The 21727-nt window shown below is 52.7% G+C and overlaps 1 protein-coding gene across 2 annotated transcripts in view; it reads left to right on the plus strand.

The window, feature by feature from the left end:
* Positions 1-21358, plus strand: part of JDP2 (Jun dimerization protein 2) — a 37471-nt gene extending 16113 nt beyond the window's left edge. For both annotated transcript variants that reach the window (XM_053224737.1, XM_027066187.2), the window contains exons 3-4: positions 13818-13922; positions 20199-21358. In XM_053224737.1, coding sequence (XP_053080712.1) covers positions 13818-13922; positions 20199-20384 — 291 coding nt within the window. In that variant the 3' untranslated portion in view covers positions 20385-21358. The remainder of the gene's footprint in view (positions 1-13817; positions 13923-20198) is intronic.
* Positions 21359-21727: the final 369 nt, after the last annotated feature.

A 21727-nucleotide genomic window follows, 5' to 3' on the forward strand; every position in this document is an offset into this window, starting at 1 on the left:
GCATGATATGATGGTAAATTGCCTTTTCTAGGGGCTGAGTTTGTGTGTTGTGAATCACACTGCAAATTCTGACAGCATTGGCCTTTCCAGTGTGTTGTGCCTTCGATCCGGGTTTCAGGGAAGCCAGCAGACCTGTTTCTGGTTGTGCGTGCAGCCAAATTTTAGTTACCATTGCCCTTCAACCCTCTGTTTTCCCCTAAGCTGCTTTGTGTGACCCCTTATCTTGTTTCCTGTGGTGTTAAGGTCATTGCTAGATTCCTGTGAACCATCAGTTTTTTAGCAGCCATACAAAGTGGCCTCTTCTGTCAATGCTGGCCATCTCCCTTTGGTGTCCCCAGGTCCCCGGCATGGACTCAGAGTTGGGAAACCGGGTCATCTCACTGGTGAGCTCCACTGGCTGAGCCACTCTGGCACCAGCCAAGCCTCTCTCCTTTCTGTGCCCCAAGGCAGAAGACAACTTGACCTGATGTTGGAGCTCTGAGACGTGGGGCTTACAGGCAGATTCTGGCCGGCTGTAGAGGTGCTGGGAGTCAAGTTGCGGGCCTCGTCTGGGTTTAGCAACCCCTTGAGGCTGGGGCCCGTTGTGCTTTGCTCCATGGCTGTGGCTGCAGGGTTCCCCTTTGCTAAGCACAGTGCCTGTGCATGTTCTGGGTGGGAAGCTCCTGCAGAGTTTACTTCCATGGCCTCCTTCCTGTCCCTCCCCCAGCCAATAAAAAACTTGGGCTCTTTGGAAGCATGTGGCAAAGCAGGAGTGCTCCATTGGAACACTTTGGCTCTGAAGGGTTTACTAGACATTTAAGCTTCTGTTTCCTCCCTTGTGAAAATGAGGGAAACAGACCCCCTGTCTCACACCATATACAAAAATTAACTCAAAATGGATCCAAAACTTGATATAAGAGCTAATATTATAAAACTCTTAGAAGAAAGCAGCTGATAATCTTCATGAGCAATGATTTCTTAGATAGGACACTAAAACCACAAGCCACAAAATAAAAAGTAGATAAATTTGACATCATCAAAATTAAAAACTTCTGTGCTTCAAAGGACACAAAGTCAAAATACAGCCCACAGAATGACAGCAAATTTTTGCACATTATAGATCTGATAAGGGACTCATAGAATATATAAAGAGCTATTACAAGTCAATAATAAAAATGGGCAATGCACATTTCTCCAGAGAAGATCTATGAATGGCTAAAAAGCATATGGAAAGATGCTCAACATCAGTAGCCATCAAAGAAACGCAAATCAAAACCACTGAGATACCCACTAGGATGACTGTTATAGAAAAGAAAAATAATAAGTATTGGTGACAATGTGGAGAAGTTGTAATCCTCATACACTCCTGGTGGAAATCTAAAATGGTGCAACCAGTTTAGAAAACAGTCCTCCAAAGGCTAATTCCACTCCCAGACATATACCCAATAGAAAGGAGCACATGTCCATGCAAAAACTTGTACACGAATGCTCACAGCAGTATTATTCATAATATCTCAAAAGTGGAAACAACCCAAATGTCTATCGATTGATGAATGGGTAAATGAAATATGATATATGTATACAGTGGAATATTATTTGGCCATAAAAAGGAATGAAATGCTGATACTTGACTACAACATGGATGAACCTTGAAAACATGTTTCATGAAAGAAGCCATTTACAAAGGAGGACATACTGCAGGATTCCATTGATATGAAATATCTAGAAAAGGCAAATTCATAGAGACGGGAAGGAGAACCACTTCCCTGGTGACTGGGGCTAGGGCAGATGGGAGAGGTGGAGGGGTCCACTAAGGGGCGTGGGCTTTCTTTTGGAGGTAGTGAAAATGCTCTAAAATTTATTGTGGTGATAGTCGCACAACTTTGTGAATATACTAAAAGCCACTGAGTTGTGTACTTTAAGAGGGCGAATTGTCTAGTATGTGTGAATTTTATCTCAATAAAGCTGTTTTTAAAACGGGGAAGAATAATATCTACATCACATAAGTATGGAGAGGATTCAAAGGCATAATCATGTAAATCACCCGGCATGTATCAGGGCTCCAGAATTAGTAGCTATAGTGATTAAAACCCCCTTTTAAGCCAGCGGTAATGAAAAAGTCAGGATCTGGTTAGGGACATTTTCTCCTCTTTCCTTTTTATTGCTAGTGGCCATCCAGAAGCAATGAGAGCAATCTGGCAGGATTTTGTATGGAACTCAGGAGGAAATATGGAGTAATCCTGGCTACTCATTAGAGTCCTCTGGAGAGTGTTTAAAAAAATATTGATGTGGAGCCCAGAGATTCTGATTCAGCTGGTCTGGGTGGGGCCAGCAGGTGTTTCTAGCTTTCAGCCATTGGTTGAAACCTTTGGTACCATCTAAACTGGCCCAGGTCTTTGAAGGACTGAGGACATCTGGGTTCAGGATAGAAGACTCATGCGAGCAATGCACTTTATAGTTTGCAAACTGTGTTTGTAGACATTATCTCTTGATCTGTTTAATAACCATACAGGTAGGTGTTATGAACGCTACTAGTTGTGAGACAACTGAGGCTCAGAGAGGCTAAGTCATGTTTCAAGTATAATTTTATTCTGTGTTTTTTTTTTAAAGCAAGATCCACACACATGCTCCTACCTATTAGTTATCAAATCTAACACCTTGGGGAGCACTTCCAGGGTGATGCCTATGGCCAGGTCATCTATTTTGGGTAGACTTCAGAATAAAGCCTTTTCTGCTACTTTTCTTTAACTGATAGACATCCTGAGAGTGCAGGGCAAGCTGATAAAATGTTATAGACATATGTACGTATTCACACACACACACACACACACACACACACACACACACACACACACCATTTGTAACTACTGTGTATGGGGAAAACACGAGATGGGAATAATTTGGATCCTGAGGCTGTCAGAAACTGTTCTCTATAACCTCTGAGTTGAAGGTTTAAACCAATCACAGCACGCCTATGGCTCTAATAAGGCTGTGATACCATGGGAGCCCCTTAATAACGTACCACCTTTATCTGTTTAGTATATTGTGGTATCATTTGAACAATAGACTCCTGCTGCTGAAACAGATCTGAAATCCACTGGTTTACTTTGGTGTATACCAAAGCGGGGTCTGCAGAGCAGTGGCAGCAGCATGTGGGAGCACCTTAGAAGGGCAAGGTCTTGGGTGTCACCCTGAGACTACTGAAGCGGATGCTCTAGAGGGCGCAGTCCAGAAATCTGGGATGTAACAAGCCCTCCAGGGTATTCCGATGCTCTCTGCAAGTCTGGATGATCTGCAAAGTCCCTTCCAGCCCTGACTGGCAATGATTCTCTCTGAGAATACCTATGAGGGGTCTAAACGCACGTTTTTTCCCAAACCTATCTCAAACTTTCTGGAGGGAGCTGCATGCCATGAGCTATTAAGTAACGTGTGTGGTACTTGCCTCTGTGTAAGGCAAGGTTGCAATCTGAGTCAGCAAACATTTCCAAACCAGTTATTTCCAGGTATTGAGATCCTCCCGGCTGCCAGCATTCACACCCTAAGGGACTTCCCAATTAATTAAGCTGCGGAGCTTGTCAATAGGCCGGTTCCTTTATAGTTTTTGAAGGGAGAATCAGATAAGCTATTCATCACCGTAGCTGGCTGGAGTTCTCAGCCGCCCTGGTCTGAGAATTTGGGTGGGGGGGAGCTCTCCACCTCCACCCCACCCCCACCCACACCTCCACCTGCCTGGGAGTTGCGAAGCCTTCCCTTCCCCATCTCTCAAATTTTATTGCTTCCATTTCATTACATAAATCACTCATGGTGAAACCCTTCCGTCCTCCAGGCCAGGTATCCCTGGCTGTGAATTCATCTGGCCGTGTCACCTGGGTGGGATTTTTATTAGTGGGAGTTCAGTACCCACGAAATAGAGGTCGCCGTTCTGCTCAGCGATTTGTCTGTTATCTGTGCCTTATGCCTGAAAGAAATTGGCTGAAATCTGTGTTTTAGCTGCACACCCGGCATACAGATTAAACTGAACTGCACTGGTGGAGAATAATTAAGCCAAAGACCTTGTTTTTCACCTTCATGATGAAAGACAAATGACTTTCAAGGCTTTAATGGGATGATGGCACTTGAAATGTTCTTCTACTTTGGCCAACTCGGGACTTTTAGAACAGCCCTGTTCATGAATATTCTTTGCAACAACTGCATTTTCATTTAGTTGTAGATAGTCATTTTGCAGGATCTCTTGTCTTTTGGTGTTTTGTTTTGTTTTGATTTTTTTTTCTTTTGCCCCGGTGTAATCAAGGCATATTACACTGCTATTGTTAAAGAATTATTAACTCTTTTTGAGAAAATTGATTTCCCTTCCCAGATATCTTCTGCTTCTTACCAGTCTTTTAGAGGTGGGGAGAGCCTTGTGGGGGCCACTATTCCTCTCCCTTTCTCATCTTTTGAATCAAATGTCAACTGGGCAAGAAAATTGACTGATTGCCTAGTGGGAAACTAAACCTCACCAAACCATAAATATGAAACAGGCCTGAAATAGACATATTTCAACAAAAGCCATCATTCTTCAAATAGCTCTTCTCCAGCAAAAGGATTTCCCGGCAATCATCAGCCCTTTTCTCTTCAACGTTAGACTTTCCGTCCTGGCCAAGGTGCTTTTTCCTACGTCTCCTGGCCTCGCTTTCGCAGTAACAGTGTTCACTCCTTCCTTAGCAGGACCATACAGAAATGGGTGTCACCCTGCCCAGCCGGCTTTTTCAGGCTTTGTTCCAAACACAATGCTGTCTTTTCTTAGCAGTGGAAACGGCTGTTCTCCACTGCTTTCTGAGAGAATGGCCCTTCCCTATTCTGCTCATATAAACCAGCCCTATGCCTCAGCAGCCTATTGTTTTATGGGTTCTCTTAACGCAGGAAAAGGTTCTTACTGAGGACAGGGGGGCTGGGAGGGCCAAGGTCACAGGAATGCTTTGTCTTGCTGAGATGTGTGGAGACAGAGAAGTTGGTTCAGATAGATTCCCGCCCTCCCCCCCCCCCCCCCCCCCCCCCCCCCCGTCCACCCGCCCTCCCCCACCGGCCCCCACCCACCCCGGGAGGTTCTGATGCCCGGCAATGGCAACTGCATCAAGCTTTCAGTTCATAAAGAACATGTCCCCTGCTTCTAGAAGGTGTTCCAGGAAGCAGTGGTATTCGGATTGGTCCTGCCACCATCTGACCAGGGACCAAGGCCGACTTACTCCTCTTCTCTGAACTTGAGCTTCCTGGCCTGTGGATGCCGCAAGGTGCTGGGATCTCTACGTCTTCTCAGTTCCGGAACCTCAGGATGGGGCTTGGCTTACCGCCCTACCACTCCCCACCATTTCCTGTAGATGCTGAGTGCACTGAGCAATTGCCCACCCACCTGTGCCCCCAGTCACCAGAGCTGAGTGAATCATCTTGGCAGGTGAAGCCATTGCCTCTGGCAGCTGTTGTTCAGAGCCTTCACCCGGTGGTTGGCGGGGCTGGTGTGATGCTTTGAGTGAGCATGGCTCCCACTATGTGGGTTTGTTCATAGGGGAATGTGTTTGATCATACCCTGGCCTTGGGGGGCATCTGGAGTGAAGTCAAAAGAGCACCAGGCTGGGAGTCAGGAGTCTTGCCCAGGTCACCAGCTCTGTGGATCAGGCCTCCCTTTAGCACACATTTATTGAGCACTCCGGGTGGCTGCAAACTCGGCAAAGGTACAGAACACACACAAAATCGCCAAGTCACAGGGGTGCCCGGGTGGCTCAGTTGGTTAAGTGTCCGACTTCAGCTCAGGTCATGATCTCATGGTTCGTGAGTTTGAGCCTGCATCAGGCTCTGGGCTGACAGCATGGAACCTGAAGCCTGCTTTGGATTCTGTCTCCCTCTCTCTCTGCCCTTATGGTCTCTCTCTCTCTCTCTCTCTCTCTCTCTCTCTCTCTCAAAAATAAATAAACATTAAAAACAATTTAAAAAATCAACAAGACACAGATTTCTGCTCTCATGGAACTCCCAGTTTAGTGGAGGGGGCAGAAACTGAGGACAGAATACAGCAATACAGCACAGTGGGGGCCAGGATAAGCTCAGAGTTCTATGGGAGCCCAGAGCAAAGGGACACCTCCCCAGCCTGGAAGCGATGAGAACCACGGAGGCCTTCCTGTAGGTGGTGATGCCTGAGCTGAATGCAGAGGGGGAGAGCAAGCCAAGGAAACAGCAGGGGCAAAGGCATGTGGCCAGGTAAGTGTGGGATATGAGAGGCTCAGGGTTGCAGGAACATGGAGTGTAGGGTTGGATGGACGGGAGCAAAGACCACAACACATGGGGCCAAGTCACAGGCACCCTCGCTTGACACATGAAGGAGCTTGAGCTCTCTCCTGAGGGTAATGAGGAGTAAGTAACTGGATCAGATTTGTGTTTTAGAAAGATCCCTTCGATGGCTGAGATGGAGGATGGTCATGTAGGGTCAGGAGGTAGAAAGAAGCCTGGAATGGGGATGGCGAGTGGGGAGCAGATATGAGGAGGATTTAGGATGTAGAATTGGATGGCCTGAAGAGTCAAAATAAGAGATAAAGAGAAGGACAGGTTGGGGGAGGGCTGCGTGTCTAAGTCCAGTGAACGGGTGGTGCCAGCCTGGGGTGGAGAATAGACAGGAAGTAGCCAGTTGAGGATAAAGACTTTGAAGGGCTGAGGGACATCCAGACTGAACATCCAGCTGGCAGCTGGATGTTTTGTCCTGATCATAAAGAACTGTTTGGCTTTCATATATAAATGGTAGTTGAAACCACATAGGTAGATGAAAATGATAAACCATAGGCAGTACCCATGGAGCGAGAAAAGCAGCAGGTCAAGGATAGGACCCCAGGAGACATTGGCCTGAAAGGGACAGGAAGAGGGTCCTGGGCAAGAGACAGAAAAGGAGAGGTCAGAGAAGTAGGAGGGGGACAGACGAGGTTAGTGCTGTTCATCCAGAGCATAGAAAATTCCAGAAAGAGGAAGTCAGGTGGAGCCCAAAGGCCCAGGGAGGCTGACTCAGCAGTGACCCAGGCCCTGCCCTCAAGTGTGAGCCTTGGAGCAATCCACTTCCTTCCCAGGACTCAGTTTCCTCATGTGTAAAATCCAGGAGTTGGCCTAGGGGCTTCTCCTTTCTGGCTCTAAGAGTCTGTGAAGTGACTATTTCTGAAACTCCTTAAAAGGGAAAAGATGTCCTTCCCACAACCCCCTCCCTCTCCCCTCAATCAAGCCAACATTGCTCTTGAAGTTTGGGTGAAAAGAAACCCAGGGATGTCAGAGCTAGACAGAACTTGGGGGAGAGTTTAGTCCAGCCCACTGTTGGAAGGCAGCATGATGTAATGGAGTCGAACCCCTGTCTGTTCTTGGCCTGGCAACTTCTGGCAGACACGGCACCTTGTTTCCTCAACTGTAAAATGAAGCCCACCTTGCAAGGGCGTTTGAAGGTTAGTGAGAAGTAGGAGCTATTGTGTTTATCAAAGATGAGCCACAAGACGGGAGAGATGAATTGATTGGCCCACGGTCACAGAATAGGGCATCTAGGTGACTAGAACTAGGTGTCTGATGACCAACCCCGCCAGGGTCTGTCGCTTGCTGGGGTCATAAATCAGCCGCCCGTAGGCTGGTGCAGCCCACAGATGTGTGGCCCACGAAGTGTCCTTTCCAAGATGGAATTTGTTGCCAAATTAAAAATTGGGAGATTTTACTTAAAACCCCGTATGTTCAGCTAGGCTTGAAAACTTGGAAGATTTGGCAATGCTGAGTCTGTGCTGCTCAAGTGAGGCCGGCTGGGGGGTCCTTTCTGCAGGCCACAGCCCCATCCAGCCCCCTTCCCTTGCTAACGTTACTTGCTTGGCCCCGGGAAGTGACTTGAGTTTGCAACTCGAGCCTTAGACTGACCATTTGGCTTGAATTTTGTCTTACAGCTCGGCCCGCTGCTCACTGAAACTGCCCCAGTATTTCACAGCTGAGGTCCAGGCCATGGTTGTTTAGAGAGGGGGGGCTTGCCGGAGAAGACAGGGCTAGAGGGGGAACGGCTGCCAACAGCTCAGCCCTAGGGAGATGCTGATGGGGACGCCTGGCCCCTGCAGGGTGCATGGGCGCAGGAGGGGTGTTGGACAGAGGCCCCTGGGGTTTCCTCCTTCTTCCCCTTGGGGTTGTAGGCCTGGCCCGGCTGGCTTGTGGACGTCTCGCCCCTGGACTGCCCTACTTTGCTGATGCGTGGCTGGACAGGGGAGTGGTGTGGAACCGCAGCCCCGGGGCTCAGCGCAGCCGTGTTTATGTGGGGGAATGTCTGGTATGTTTGGTATTTGGGTGTTTACTTCCCAGGGTGCTCATGGGTCCCTGGTGTTGAAATGTGGCTCCTCCGTGCAGTGTGGCTCCTGGGGGGGGGGGGGGCGGGGGGGGGGGACCCTGGTGGGCCTGGCCAGGGCTAAATTTTGAGGCTGCCAGGCTGCTGTTGCTCCGGGCCTGCTCATTGACAACTCGTGTGCCTTGAGGCACCCCCAGCCTGCCCTCCGGCCCAGGTCTCCTGTGCCAGATTCTGCCCTTGGGGGAGGCTGGGTGTGCCCCAAGCTTGCTTTCTGCCTCACCTGGGAAGGCGGGCCCAGGATCTGGCACTTACAGCACGCTTCCTATGTCCCAGGCTCGAGATTGGCACTTAGTCCTGTTACAGCCTTGTGTGGCAGGGCTCGGTGCCTTCCCCACGCAGGTGGGGAACAGAGGCTCAGAGAGGCCAAGTGACTTGCCCAGGAGCACACAGTCAGTGCTCCTCTCAGACCACATAGGCCTCTTAGACCCCTAAGTGCGTGCTGAGGACCCTGTTGCCACGTGTCTCAGCTGAGCCTGGTTCTCTGCGTCCCTGCTGCGGTCCTTAGTGCAAGATAAAGCCTTTCAGACCTTCTCTGCTCTGGTGAGTGCTGGGGGTTTGTTCTGGGTCCCCTCCCCCAACCTCTGCTTGTCACCAGCTTTATTGCTCTTGCCTTTATATTGCTTTGTCCATGTAAGAGTGTCCGTAGTTTCAGTGCCTCAGGTTAGCAAGTATCATTAGTCTTTCTCATCTTATCTCTTTGTGGGTCCCACAAGATATCTTGTTGGAAATGCTTGTGAAATATCAGAATTCAAAATCAAATCTGGGAGGAGGTTGCCACCATGTGAAAGCCACGTGGCCTGCAGGAGAGGTGTGGAGGAGGCCCCTCCCGTAAACCAGTCAGCTTTTTTTTTTAAGCGTTTATTTTTGAGAGAGAGAGAGAGAGAGAGAGAGTACATACACATGATCAGGGGAGGGGCAGAGAGAGAGGGAGAGACAGAATCCCAAGCAGGCTCCGCACTGTCAGTGCAGAGCCCAATGCGGGGCTCGATCCCACAAACCGTGAGATCGTGACCTGAGCCAAAACCAAGAGTCGGATGCTTAACCGACAGAGCCACCCAGGCGCCCCCTCCCCCGTCCCCGTAAACCAGTCAGCTTTAATGTTACACATTCAGTGTTACTTGGGCAATAAATTGTTTTTATTTTAAAAGACCCGAATAGGGAAAAACAACACGGTCATTGTCGTCAGAGTCAGAAGCTTCTGTTGCTACTTACAATCCCATCACCAGGCCAGAGCTGAAAGGACAGGGGGCGTATTACCATATGTGTGTGGGGCACACATAGGCCAGCAGCCCTTCAAAGAGCAGGAGGCTCTTGGGCCCTGGGGCCAAAAGGCCCGGATTTCAAGCTGCCACTGACCTTCTGCGCAGCCTTGATATCTTTAGTTTTGTCATGTGTAAAAGTGGGGAGGGTAATAGGACTGTCCTCGGCTCACTGAAGCCATTTAACCTGCTGAGACCCCTAGTCCAGAGGACTGGATACGTACCAAGACCAACCACCTCTGTTTGCTCAAGCTCTTTGTGAGACACGGGCATCTTTCAGTTGCAAGAGGCGGAAAGCTCAAACTCCCTCCAGGCCAGAGGAGGAATTTTTCAGGATAGACTCAAGGGTATGCATCACGGACTCAAGGCGCAGGAATCCTAGGCCCCTCCAGTGGTGGAATCAGGAGGACTGAGACCGTTTCTTCCTCGGTGTGTGCTTTCAGTCTGTTCACTTGGCCTGTCTTAACCACTGACCTCTGTTCATGCCTCTGTGTGTTTCTCTTTCTAATGGCACCGCCTCTATGTCTCTCTCCACCCATCTTTGTCTCTCTCTGCTCTCTCTTTCCTCTCTGTCTCCACCTTCACCTTCTCAACCTGGAGCTCCCTCTGTTTTTCAGGGCCTGGACCAGGGTGAGGTGAGCCAGACGCCCAGCGCACAGCATTTAAGGAGGCAGTCGGTCTTGGGTGCCGACCCTGCTCCTGCGTGAGCTCTGGAGTGAGTGTCTCCTTAGGTTCGTGTCCTGGGCACCTCACTGGCGGCACCCTGGCCCAGGCCCTGCTTTTCTCTCTGTCTGCCATTCCTTCTTTTTGTCTCTCTGAGTCCCCTCCGTAGCCGAGGGTTTGTTTCCTTCCTGCCATACCATCTTTGGTTTCTTCTGCCCATCTGCAAGCATCGCAGCCTGATTGCTCTGCTTCTCTGGACACGTGGCTGAAGCCGCTGGTCCCTCAGTCCAGCAGTCCAAGTTCAGTGAATACAGCCCCTCCTGGTCAGCAGTTCGCACCTGCTCCAGTCAGCTGTGGCCGGGGGCTCACAAGCAGGGCCTTGGGAACGGGCCATCTGAGGAGGGACTGCTCTACCGGAGGCCCCCCTTGGCCATGAGTCCGCTAGCCTGTCCCTCCAATGTGAAGTGTGGCACAGGGCTCCCCCTCACTCCTCACCCCGGTGCACGGCCAGCTTTGCCCCAGGGCTTCCTGGGAACTGGGGGAAAACAGAGCCAGAGCTATGTTTGAGAGCAGGCCTTCATCTCATGGGTCTTTAAATGTATTGGGCGTCAAGCAGCCTCCTCCTCAAACATTCTTGTTCTTCCAACTGCGTCTGCAGCAACAAATCATCATGCCCCATTTTGGGGTTCCGGTTTTAGACGTCCCCGCTGTGTGTGGCGACAACACTCTGCCATCTCACCCCCTCATGGCCAAATGTTTTAGAGACTCGGGAACGTCAAGGAGCGGGGGCAGCAGCCTTGGGACTGTGGTGAGAGAAGGAACTGGAGGAGGCTAGTGGTGGTGGGAGGCGGGGGGGCCGGGGGGGCCCCAGGCAGGGGACACAGAACGCCCAGGCCTGGGCCACAGTTGGCCCGTGGGGATGAGAGGGCTGAAGGGCACTGCCCAGCCCCCCTCTTCTTTCTGGCGGGACTCCAGCAGCTGGTTTCCAGAACTCCTCAGGCGGCTCTTACGTGGCGGAGGGAGGATTTGGGGAACATGTAGCACAGTGTCAGTGGGGAAGGTGTGGTAATGGGGCTTTGGGGCCATTTCTTGCCTTATTGGGAGATGTCAGCTGAGGTGGAGCGTGGGGGCAGGAGAGGCCTGGGGACGGGCGTGGAAGCCGCTGGTGGCTGTGGAACTTTAGGGGGTGTTTAGGCTTCAGTGCACAGCCTGGAGTGTGTCTGTGCCTGTTCGAGATTCGTGCGGACCTGTCACAGCCACCGGGGGGCCTGCCCCCGGCCGCGACTCTGTCTTTGGTCATTGTGCTTCTGGGGAAGACAGGATGCAGCCCCCACGCTTTGCTGGGCTCCTGCAGACAGACAGAAGAGACCATCCCTGGCAGCAAAGGCCCCTTATTGGCACTGGGGAAAAGCTTATGCAGAGGCAAACATAGGCAATAGCTTGCTTTTATAATCACAGAATCCAAGCCTGTGCCACCTTTCCCTGGAATCGTTTATTTCACTCATTCGTGTGGCTGACATTTGCTGAGCCCCCTATTAAGTGCTATCCAGGTGTTGGCGATGCTCGGGTCCCCCGTCCTTCAGCAGGGAACACAGATACCTGCATACACAGAGAACTATGATGGGATACGATAGCGACCCTGAAAGCAGGGGACTCAAAGTCCTGTAGCAGCACAGGAAAAGCAGCCGATTCTGTCTGGGGGGTCAAAAGTGCCTTCCTGGAGGAGGTGACATTTGCTCTCGAAGGTTGAATAAGAGTCTCCCAAGGAGGAGAGGAAGGTTATCTCAGGAGGGCCCAGCTGGCTCGGAGAAGGGGGAGCTATGTGGGGAGAAGGCGATGGCTGGAGGGGACGGATAAGGCTGGACAGGGGGGCTGGAAAGCCCCCAGCGCGGCCATCGGCCTGGCCCAGTTGAGCCTCTTCGCATCCGCGGCCGGATGGCGCAGCTTCCGTTTGCCCGCGGCTTTGTGCAGGGCTGGGGCGGGGAGCTGGGTCTCGGAGGACAGAGGTGGCGTCTCCCAGGAAACGGCTGCTCTGCCAGAAGCCGGGGTTGCTCCGGGCCCCGTGAGCCCGGCAGTGCCCAGGTTGCACACATCACCTTGGCAGTTTGTGGGCAAACCCTCCTGGCCGAGGGGAGATTGCACTGCCGGCCACTTCCTCCAGTTCCTTCCCTCTGCCTGTCGTCACGGTTACCTCGGCCCTGGTGGGGGTGAGGTTGAGGTTGGGTGGAATCAATTTTGTCCAGGTTTCTATTTTCCCAGATACGGGTCAGCCAGAGGTGCTGTCACTTCTGGTTCTATTTCAAGGGAGGCCAAGGGGCCGGGAGGTGCTTGGGTGTGGCCGTGTTGACAAGCTGCCTCTCCAGCCAGCCTCCCCGGAGGGGTGGGGCAGGTCAGGGAGAAACTCAGAGGTGGTGGAGAAGGAGAAGGTTGTGTTACCAGGACCTGTGCCGATGGCCGTGGGTGCTGGTATCCGGCCAGGCCCTCGGTCCTAAGCTCCTAGAGCATGCTGGGAGTGCACAGAGAGGGTGTTTATTTTCCTGGCCTGGAGCCCTCTCAGCTGAGACCTCGTTCCAGGCCTCAGGCTGCCAGATTCACCCCCACTGGCTCAAGAAGTGAGAGAGTTGGCAAGGCCAGGGCAATCCAGTGACTTCTCTAGTGGCCTCTGACTCCAGGCTGTCCCCCGCCCCAGCTGGTCCTGTGTGTCCTCCGGATTCTCCTGGTAGCTAACAGACAGCAAGAGGCACCACCGCAAAGTGATCCTGCTGGGGTCAGGGCTGGTGGGCAGTGAGTTTCTCCCTTCCCGCTTAATGGGCCCTATTTTATGCGTGGTGAATTTTCTAATGTATCCTGGGGGAGAAGCAAGCAAACCCGGAGACTCGGGAGGCCCCTCTGCTTGTGTCTGTGCAGGGCACTTGGGGGAGCCCTGGCACCCTGGGATACAGGAGGGGGTATCGTGGGGGACAACCTGCAGAAGCAGCGAAAAGGACCAAACCCGGGTGAGGAGAGATAGGGAGGCGGGGGGGGGGGGGCTGTTTACTAGCACCAGGAGGTAGATCAGAGCGTCTGGAAGGACCAAGAGGCAGGGCGAAGGTACCCCCGGGGAGGCGGAAGTGTGTGGGGGTAGAATGTGAAATCTATGTCCATGCCCAAGGCATTTTTTAAAGGAGTGCCTGGGAACCACTGGCCTGGAAAATAGTGCCCAGAAGGCTTGGGCTGGGCAAGAGAACAGGGCCGTCACCACCCGCTGGGTGTCACCTCCGTGTGAATAGACTTGCCGGGCTTGGTGCCTCCTGAACTCTGGCAGAACCCAGGCGGCCCGGCCCTCCTGGGACACCGACCCCTCCCAGGTTTGCCCACCTGCTCTAAGAGGATCCGTGGGCTGGCTGGGAAGCGTTTCCGACCCACCAGCAGGGAAGCCAGTGGGCTGGCAGACAGGGATGGCTCCCTCACTGCGGGGGACATTGTCCATCTGCCGTCTGTGTCAGGAGGGAAGCGGTGCTCCAGGCCCGCCTGGATGTCTAATCCGCGGCTCTGTGCCCTCACAGCTAGATGAAGAAGAGGAGCGAAGGAAAAGGCGCCGGGAGAAGAACAAAGTGGCGGCAGCCCGATGCCGGAACAAGAAGAAGGAGCGGACGGAGTTCCTGCAGCGGGTGAGCAGGGCAGCTGGCCAGGGCGGGGCACCTGTCTCGTCCTTCGGAGCGGGCTTGTGCACTCGTGGGCCAGGAGACGTGTGTCGTCACCAAAGCCCGCGGAATCAGTGTGCGCCTGCTGGCCGTCTGCCCAAGCAGCCGCAACCCCCTGTCTGGCCTGCCTTCCATCCAGTGCCCTTTCCCTGAACCAAGATAACCAAGGGCAGCGGGGAGCAGGTCCGGCCCACCCAGATCCCTGACTGCCAGAGAAGGTGGGAGGAGCTGGCTCCCCTCTACCAGGTCAGACGCTGGTGCTTATTGGCCCAGATGGCCCAGGACTGCGAAGTGGTCCCCGCTTCAAAGGCCTGGTGGCTGCCAAAGTTGTCTAGGGTGGATGCTAACGACGTAGGTGACGGCGCCATACCCCGCGTGTGAGCGGTGGACAGAGGCTCTTCCAGCCCTGCATCCCATCTGGCTGGCCTCAGCCCCACTGAACATGACCCCCGAGCTGCTGCCTCCAGGGACCAGAGGTCAGCTCTGCACCCAAAGGCCAGCAGAGCCTACCCCCCACCCCCACCCCCGCCCTCAGAGCACGTCCCCGACCTTCCATTTGGAAGGTGCCAAGCAGGGTGTTTGTTCTTTCTCCCCTGAGTCGCATCTCTTAGGCCTTTGCTGCTTCTCAAAAATGGTTGCTGGCAGTGAAGGGACATGATCAGAAAGCTAATCAGTCCAGGCTGGTAGTCTCCAGCCTCCGCATTCCGGATCACTTGTTCATTACTAAATAATAACTGTAACCATATATAACAATAATAATACGGGGGGTGGGGGTGGGGGAGGGGGCCCATTCTGTTCTATAGCATGCAACAGTTAACGGCGTTGCTAACATTTGTAAAGTTGGGCAGGGTGTGGAGTGCTGTATGTTATCTCTGTGTCGGCACGGTAACTGTATGAGGTAGGTACCCTCATTATTTTCTTTCTACAGATGGGGAAACTAAGGCATGGTGAGGTTAAGTTACTTGCCCAGGTCCCTCAGCAACTAAGTGGTGGAGCTGAGATTCCAACCCGAGGCTAACTTCAAAGCATTTGTTCTTAACACTGCTCTATGCTAGCTCGAGTTCATTTGTTCATTCATTTGTTCATTCTTTCACTCGTTGATTTGTTGACAAGCATTTTCATGCAGGTACTAAATGCCCAGCACTGTGCTAGGAGCACTGGGGGACACACAGGAAGGAGCAGACACAGTCTCTCTGGTGGGAGCTGAAGACTAGCTAACTCTGCCCTGGTTTTCTCTGATGCTGGGGTATATACGGGTCTCTTCTCACGCTTGCAGCAAGCAGAGAGAAAATCTGGGGTCACAGGTGTAGACAGCGTGGGGCTGTGTGTCCACCTGGGGGCTCTGATCATCTAAGGCAGGGGGATGGCCATTCCAGGTGGGAGTCAGACTCCTAGAGCTGAGAGCCTCCTCGGAAGAGATGGTAGACCGACGCTGGGCTGTAAGTTTTCAAGAAGTTTCTAAGACACGGGTCTCACACGGGCATTTAAGATGGATGGCGTGTCCCACACCTCATTTCCAGCCCAGAGTGCCTGCAGAGCTGGGTGAGGCATGGCAGGGAACAGACAAGTTCCCTGCCTCCAAGGGATTGTCAGCCAGTTAGCAGGCAAGATATATGCCCAGCAAACACACACCGCGGCAGTGAAAGTGCCAAATGAATGGTGCTAGCTGCTCGTCACATTCCAGAAGCATTTGCTGAGCACCAACTGTATGCAGGATTGCCACATGCCTCATTTAATCTTATAACATTTCAGGGAGATAAACATCGGCTAGCCCCATTTTATTTATTTTTTATTTTTTTAAACATTTCTTTATTTTTGAGAGACAGAGAGAGACAGAGCATGAGCATGGGAAGGGCAGAGAGAGAGGGAAACCCAGAATCCAAAGCAGGCTCCAGGCCCCGAGCTGTCAGCACAGAGCCTGACGAGGGGCTCGAACTCACGAACCGTGAGATCATGACCTGAGCCGAAGTCGGACGCTGAACCGACTGAGCCACCCGGGTGCCCCGTCTACCCCCATTTTAGAGACTGACCTATAGCTCAGAAGAGGTCAAGTTATCTGTCCAAGGTCACACTGCCAACAAGTAGTAGACCTGGGATTTATTCATTCCTTTGACCATCCATCCGTCCGTCCATCCATCTGGCCATCCATCCATCCATCCCATAAGTGTTTAGTGAGTACCCGCTGCACAGCAGGCAGGAGGACAGCAGATAGAAAACGGGGAATGGTAATGCACCCTGTGCCTTATGTTGGGCAAGCCTGGTGTGAGAGCACACCGAGAGGCCCTATCCTAGTCTAGGCTGAGGGAAGACTGCTCATTGAGACAGAGGAATAGGAGCTAACCAGATGGACAGGGTGGAGGGGTTAGCAGGAACAGGGCAAGCAAAGGCCAGAGGCAAGAGGTGTTTAAGGATGTGATTAAGGAATTGAAAAGAATGTCAGTGTGGCTGGAGTTTAGAGTACACGGGGGAGAATGGACAGGCAGGCAGACCCCAGGTCCTAGCCATGTAAGCTGATCCTGATCGGGGCAGCGGGAAGACCAGTTACATGGCTGTCATGCTGTCCCTGGTGGCCTCGGGGTCTAGGAGGGGGGTTTAGGCAGCTCAGTCTGGGCTCAAGCCCAGTCTCCCTCTCTGCCCGTGCTCCTCTCTTCCCCTCTGGCCTTGGTAACAGAGGTTTAGGACATGGATGCAGATGGCCGTGTTGATAGCCAGTGCCCACAGACGTGAAGGGCTCCCTTATAATTTATTTTTGAACAGGTGAAATATTTATAAGGCTCAGAGGTACGAAAGGATATGTGTGTGCACACACACACACGTATATGTGATGTAAAAAGTCACTCTCCCATCCTTGACCCCTGGACATCTAGATGCACCCTGGGAGACTCTTAGAGCATCTCCGAGTTCACCTGCCTGGACCAGCCGAATTCCTGAGGCAGCCAGGGCTACCTCAGCAGCTCCTCTCTCTGCAGTCAGGAGCAGCGTCCCTATGCTTCTCCCTTCTGTAACGCCGGCCTCTGTACCTGCCGCACCTGCCGTGCCTAACGCGGGTTCATTCTCTGGGCTTTGGTAGCAGGAAGCCCATCTCACACTCCCATGGCACTCTGCACTCTTCATGGCCATTCCCTCCTTGATGGTCACAAGGAGATGGTGACCCTGGAGGGGAGGCGAAGCAGCCCCACTCCCCTGACGAGGATTCTGAGACTCAGAGGGATGAACGTTTGCTCAAGATGCTGCAGCAGCTGAGGCAGGACTAGAACCCAGGGCTTCCTCTACCGCCCAGCACGCTGTTCAGGTTGCCCAGGCTCAGGGACATGGGGAATCTGGTTCACAGTGACATAGCTAAAGTGGCAGAGGTAGGATTTTAGTTCAGACAGGCCTTTTGGGCTCAGAAGAGGCCACCAGCCTTCTTCCCAATACTTACAAAAAACATTGGGAAATAGAACTCTATTTTAAGTGTATTAGGGTAACTTTTTTTTTTTTTTAATTGTTGAGAGAGAGAGAACTCAAGTGAGCACAGCGGGGGGAGGGGCAGAGCGAGAAGGAGACACAGAATCTGAAGCAGGCTCCAGGCTCCCAGTTGTCAGCAGAGCCTGACGCGGGGCTCGAACTCACAAACCACAAGATCATGACTTGAGCCGAGGTCGGACACTTAACCGACTGAGCCACCCAGGTGCCCCTAGGGTAACTTTTTTAAAGATAAAATCAGAGAATCTTTTTTTTTTTTTTATGTTTTTATTTTATTTTTGAAAGAGAGAGACAGAGTGTGAGTGGGGGACCCGTAGAGAGAGAGGGAGACAGAACCTGAAGTAGGCTCCAGGCTTTGAGCTGTCAGCGCAGAGCCTGACGTGGGGCTTGAACTCACAGACTGCGAGATCATGACCTGAGCCAAAGGGATGCCCAACCGACAGAGCCCCCCAGGCACCCCTAAAATCAGAGAATCTTAATGCTTAAAGTCCTCTAGGCCAATCATATTCTCTGGGAGGAGACTGAGGCCCTGAGAAAGGAATTGACTTGGCCAAGGTCACACAGCCAGGATGAAATACCAGGACACCCAGCCCCTCACCCGGTATTTTTTCTCCTGCCTTTGGTGAGCCTAGTGGAAGAGACAGAATGTTCACTCGCTTGCAATCTATTGTGAAACAACAAATGGTTTCATTTTCTCTAGGGCAAGAAATATCTACCAGAAGGCAAAACTATAAACAAAAATGCAAGCAGAGTTATTTACTTCATAATTAACATGTGAAGATCCTAGCCCACATTTCTCAATTAATTAGCAAAGCAGATCAGGTAACTGCTGTTATAAAACCACAGGCAACTTCTATAATCATGGTTCTTCTGAAGTCAACTTCTACTTACACGATAAATAAACATGTAGCACCACCCAATAAAACAGAAGGAAATAAAACTAAAAAGCAGTCACTTACCTTCTGACAGCCAGCCGGTCCGAGTGCAGGATATTCCATGATATACTTCAACATTTTAATAACTTTTTAAAATGTCTATCATTTTGAGGGGGGGGGGGCGGCGGCACGAGCAGGGGAGGGGCAGAGAGAGAGGGAGAGAAAGAATCCCAGGCAGGCTCCGCCCTGTCAGAGCAGAGCCCAACTCGGGGCTTGAACTCCTGACCTGTGAGACCGTGACCTGAGCTGAAATCGAGTCAGGTGCTTAACTGACTGAGCCACCCATTCCTATGATGAATGAGTGTGAATCCACACACCTCCTTGGGTCCAAACCACCATAGCTGCTTTTTAATGTTTTCCCCCAGATCGCTGTTTTCCTTTTTTGGGGGCCGTTCTCCTTCAGTGTCTGGTCCCGAGGACTGCCCATCTTAGCAGTTCTGAGCTCCCCAGGCGCTCGTGCTGTTACCCCCGAGACAGACCAAGTGGCAGTTCAGTCGGGTCAGCCAGTATGAGGAGGACGGCGGCCTGGGGTGCCTCCCCGCAGGAGGCTGCCCAGCCTGGCCCCGCCGGCGGAGGGGCAAGCCCACAGACCCAAGCCAGTGTCACCCAGCTCCTTTGTCACATGCGCGATTGCAACCGCAGCTTGTTCTTGGCCTGGTACGGGTTGTCCAACCGCGGCCCTGTTGACATTTTGCCTAGAGAGTTCTTGTTGCGGGGCCGCCCTGGGCATTGCAAGAGGTTTAGAAGCATACCTAGCCTCTACCCACTGGACACCGTAGCACCCACCCTCCCCGGGGGGGGGGGGGGGACAACCAAAATTGTCTCTGAACGTTGTCAAATGTCTCCTGGCAGGCGAAATCGCTCTGAGTCGAGAGAGCCACTGGGTCCGAAACTTTGCTGGCCCTTGAGTAAACCCCAACTCTCGACCGGGTTGTAAGTTCTCAGACACAGTCCGGCGAAGCCTTCCTGTCTTACCACTTTGACCCCTAAGCCCTGAATTGGTCTGCTCGTTGCCTATCCATCCACACTCTGAACCCACAACCCCGCCCCCCCCCCCCCCCCCCACCGCCCTCCCCAAGAGCGAATCACCAGCATTCGTTCCTTCTTTTCCCTGGAGTCTCTCCAACTGAGCTGGAAGTTCATTGGGAATCTCACTTGAGGTCTATTGGAAACTTTCTTTTGGATCCAGAAGGGTGACAGTTGATCGCCTCCCAGTGGGCAAAGCTTCTAGATAACAGGAGATAACGAAGAGGCTGTTTCAATGATTATGGACTGATAGGAAATACTCGTTTGGGGAGGAATGAATGACATGAGCACACTGGGCTTAGTGATCCCGCAGGCCAGCATAGCCCCAATGTACATTTACACATCACACATCAAAGCACTTTGCTGCTGCACTGCCAGCCGCGGGCCCCCCCTCCCACCCCCTGTGGACCCTGCATGCACCTGCTCTAGTTCCACTGGGTCCCTATTCCTCTCCCACCCTTTGTTTCCTGGGCAAGAGCCCAGAGGCAGGAGAGTGTTGGCATATTTGAGCGACTACAAGGGAGTCGCCGTGGCTGGAGTGGATTGAGAGGAGGGAGGTGGGACATGAGCCAGGCTGGCCCCAGAATATAACCTGGGTCCTTCCCGCTTTGACACAGGCCAGTGTCACAGGGGTGACGGCGACTGCTGCAGAAAGTCAGGGACCCTGGGGGCTCAATAGCAGGTCCTGTGCCTCTTCCAGTGGGAAGCTGGCAGGCAGAAAACAGGCAAATGCCAGCTGGGAGTGCCTTGTACTTCCCCAGAGGCAGTGCTGGTCCCCAAGGAGAGCTTGCAGCCCTGTCCCTGTTTTTGTGCACAGGAATCTGAGCGGCTGGAACTCATGAATGCGGAGCTGAAGACCCAGATCGAGGAGCTGAAGCAGGAGCGACAGCAGCTCATTCTGATGCTGAACCGGCATCGCCCCACCTGCATCGTCCGGACGGACAGCGTCAAGACCCCCGAATCAGAAGGGAACCCGCTGTTGGAGCAGCTAGAGAAGAAGTGACCATGGGCTGGGAGAAGGAAGAGGAGGAAGAGGAGGAGGAGGAGGAGGAGGATTTGGGAAGAGGGGGGAGGACGAGGGGTCCCAGAGGGCCCTTCCTTGCTGCATGACAAACTTTACAATGAGGCTCAGCACAGCCAGCGCTGGCCGGGCTTTTTTGTGAAACTCACATCAGCCACACAAGGGGAAGAACGGGCTGACGAAACCTAGAAGGACCAAGCGCTGAGACCAAAGTAGACCCACGGTGGGGCTGTCCTGCCTGGGGCCCAGCTGGAAGGAGGCAGGACAGAGGCCCCCGGCCAGAGAGACACCCAACCAAATGGCCTCTCCACCAGGGCACCCGCCGAGGGACCTCGGAGCAGCCAGGAAAAGCCATGAGTTGCAAACAAACATGCGGCTGGGGATGGAACTGAGTGGGACCACAGCCTGCCTGCCCCCAGCCCTGCCCCCCCTGACCCTGATGCCAGGCTGGAGCGGGCGCCACGTGGGGCCCAGCCGTACCTGCCCCCGTGGGTCCAGCGCGGCCTTGCCCGGGAGCGGCAGCCGGGGCGCGCCCTCAACGGCCCCGCTGGAGTCTGCTGTGGGCACGAGGCGCGGGCGCCCTTCCAAAGCACATACTCACTGAATGTTTACAGACTGGCTGTCCTGGCAGGGCTTTTCAACTGCACATGTTTTTTTATACTTTCTTTCTTTTTTTTTTTTTTTTTAATATTTTTTACAAAAAAAAAGATTTTATACAAGCAATATATATATGGATTTCTATAATCACTCGATGTGATATAGTATAAATATGCTATGGTTTGTTTGTTACGAACAGATATCCAGCAGTTATGGCCATCGTGTGTAACTCCTAAGTACTGTAGTAGTCTCTGGGTGTCGGGGTGGCAGGGGCGGGCATGGGGTGCGTTTCCATCCTGGTAAATCCTTCACAGTACTCAGTCCTGTATCGCTCAGTAAACGTTACTCTTACTTACTCAGCCGCCTCCTGTGGTGTCTGCCCAGGGAAGGGGGTGCGAGGCCCGCTCGGCGGGCCTCCCGCTGTGCGGTGTCCGAGGATGTTTCGCACATCGGCTGGCGGCTCTTGGTTCTCACGACAGCCCTCCCAGGTGAGTGTTTATATGCCCATTTTACAGATGAGGAAGTTCAGGCTCGGAGGGGTTCAAGAAGTCCGCGGTACTCCCTTTGTTCACTCACTCACTCCCCAAGTGGATTGAGTGCCCGTCCTGCGTGCGCCAGGCGCTCTACAAGGCGCCAAGTGGTCACCAGGCATAAAACAAATCTAGGTAGGCCCTGTGCTCGTGGAGCTAACAGTCATGTGTTAAATCCTTGCAGCCCCCATTCGTTGA

Source organism: Acinonyx jubatus, chromosome B3 (genome assembly GCF_027475565.1).
Source record: "Acinonyx jubatus isolate Ajub_Pintada_27869175 chromosome B3, VMU_Ajub_asm_v1.0, whole genome shotgun sequence".
In the NCBI taxonomy this organism is placed as follows: Eukaryota; Metazoa; Chordata; class Mammalia; order Carnivora; family Felidae; genus Acinonyx; species Acinonyx jubatus.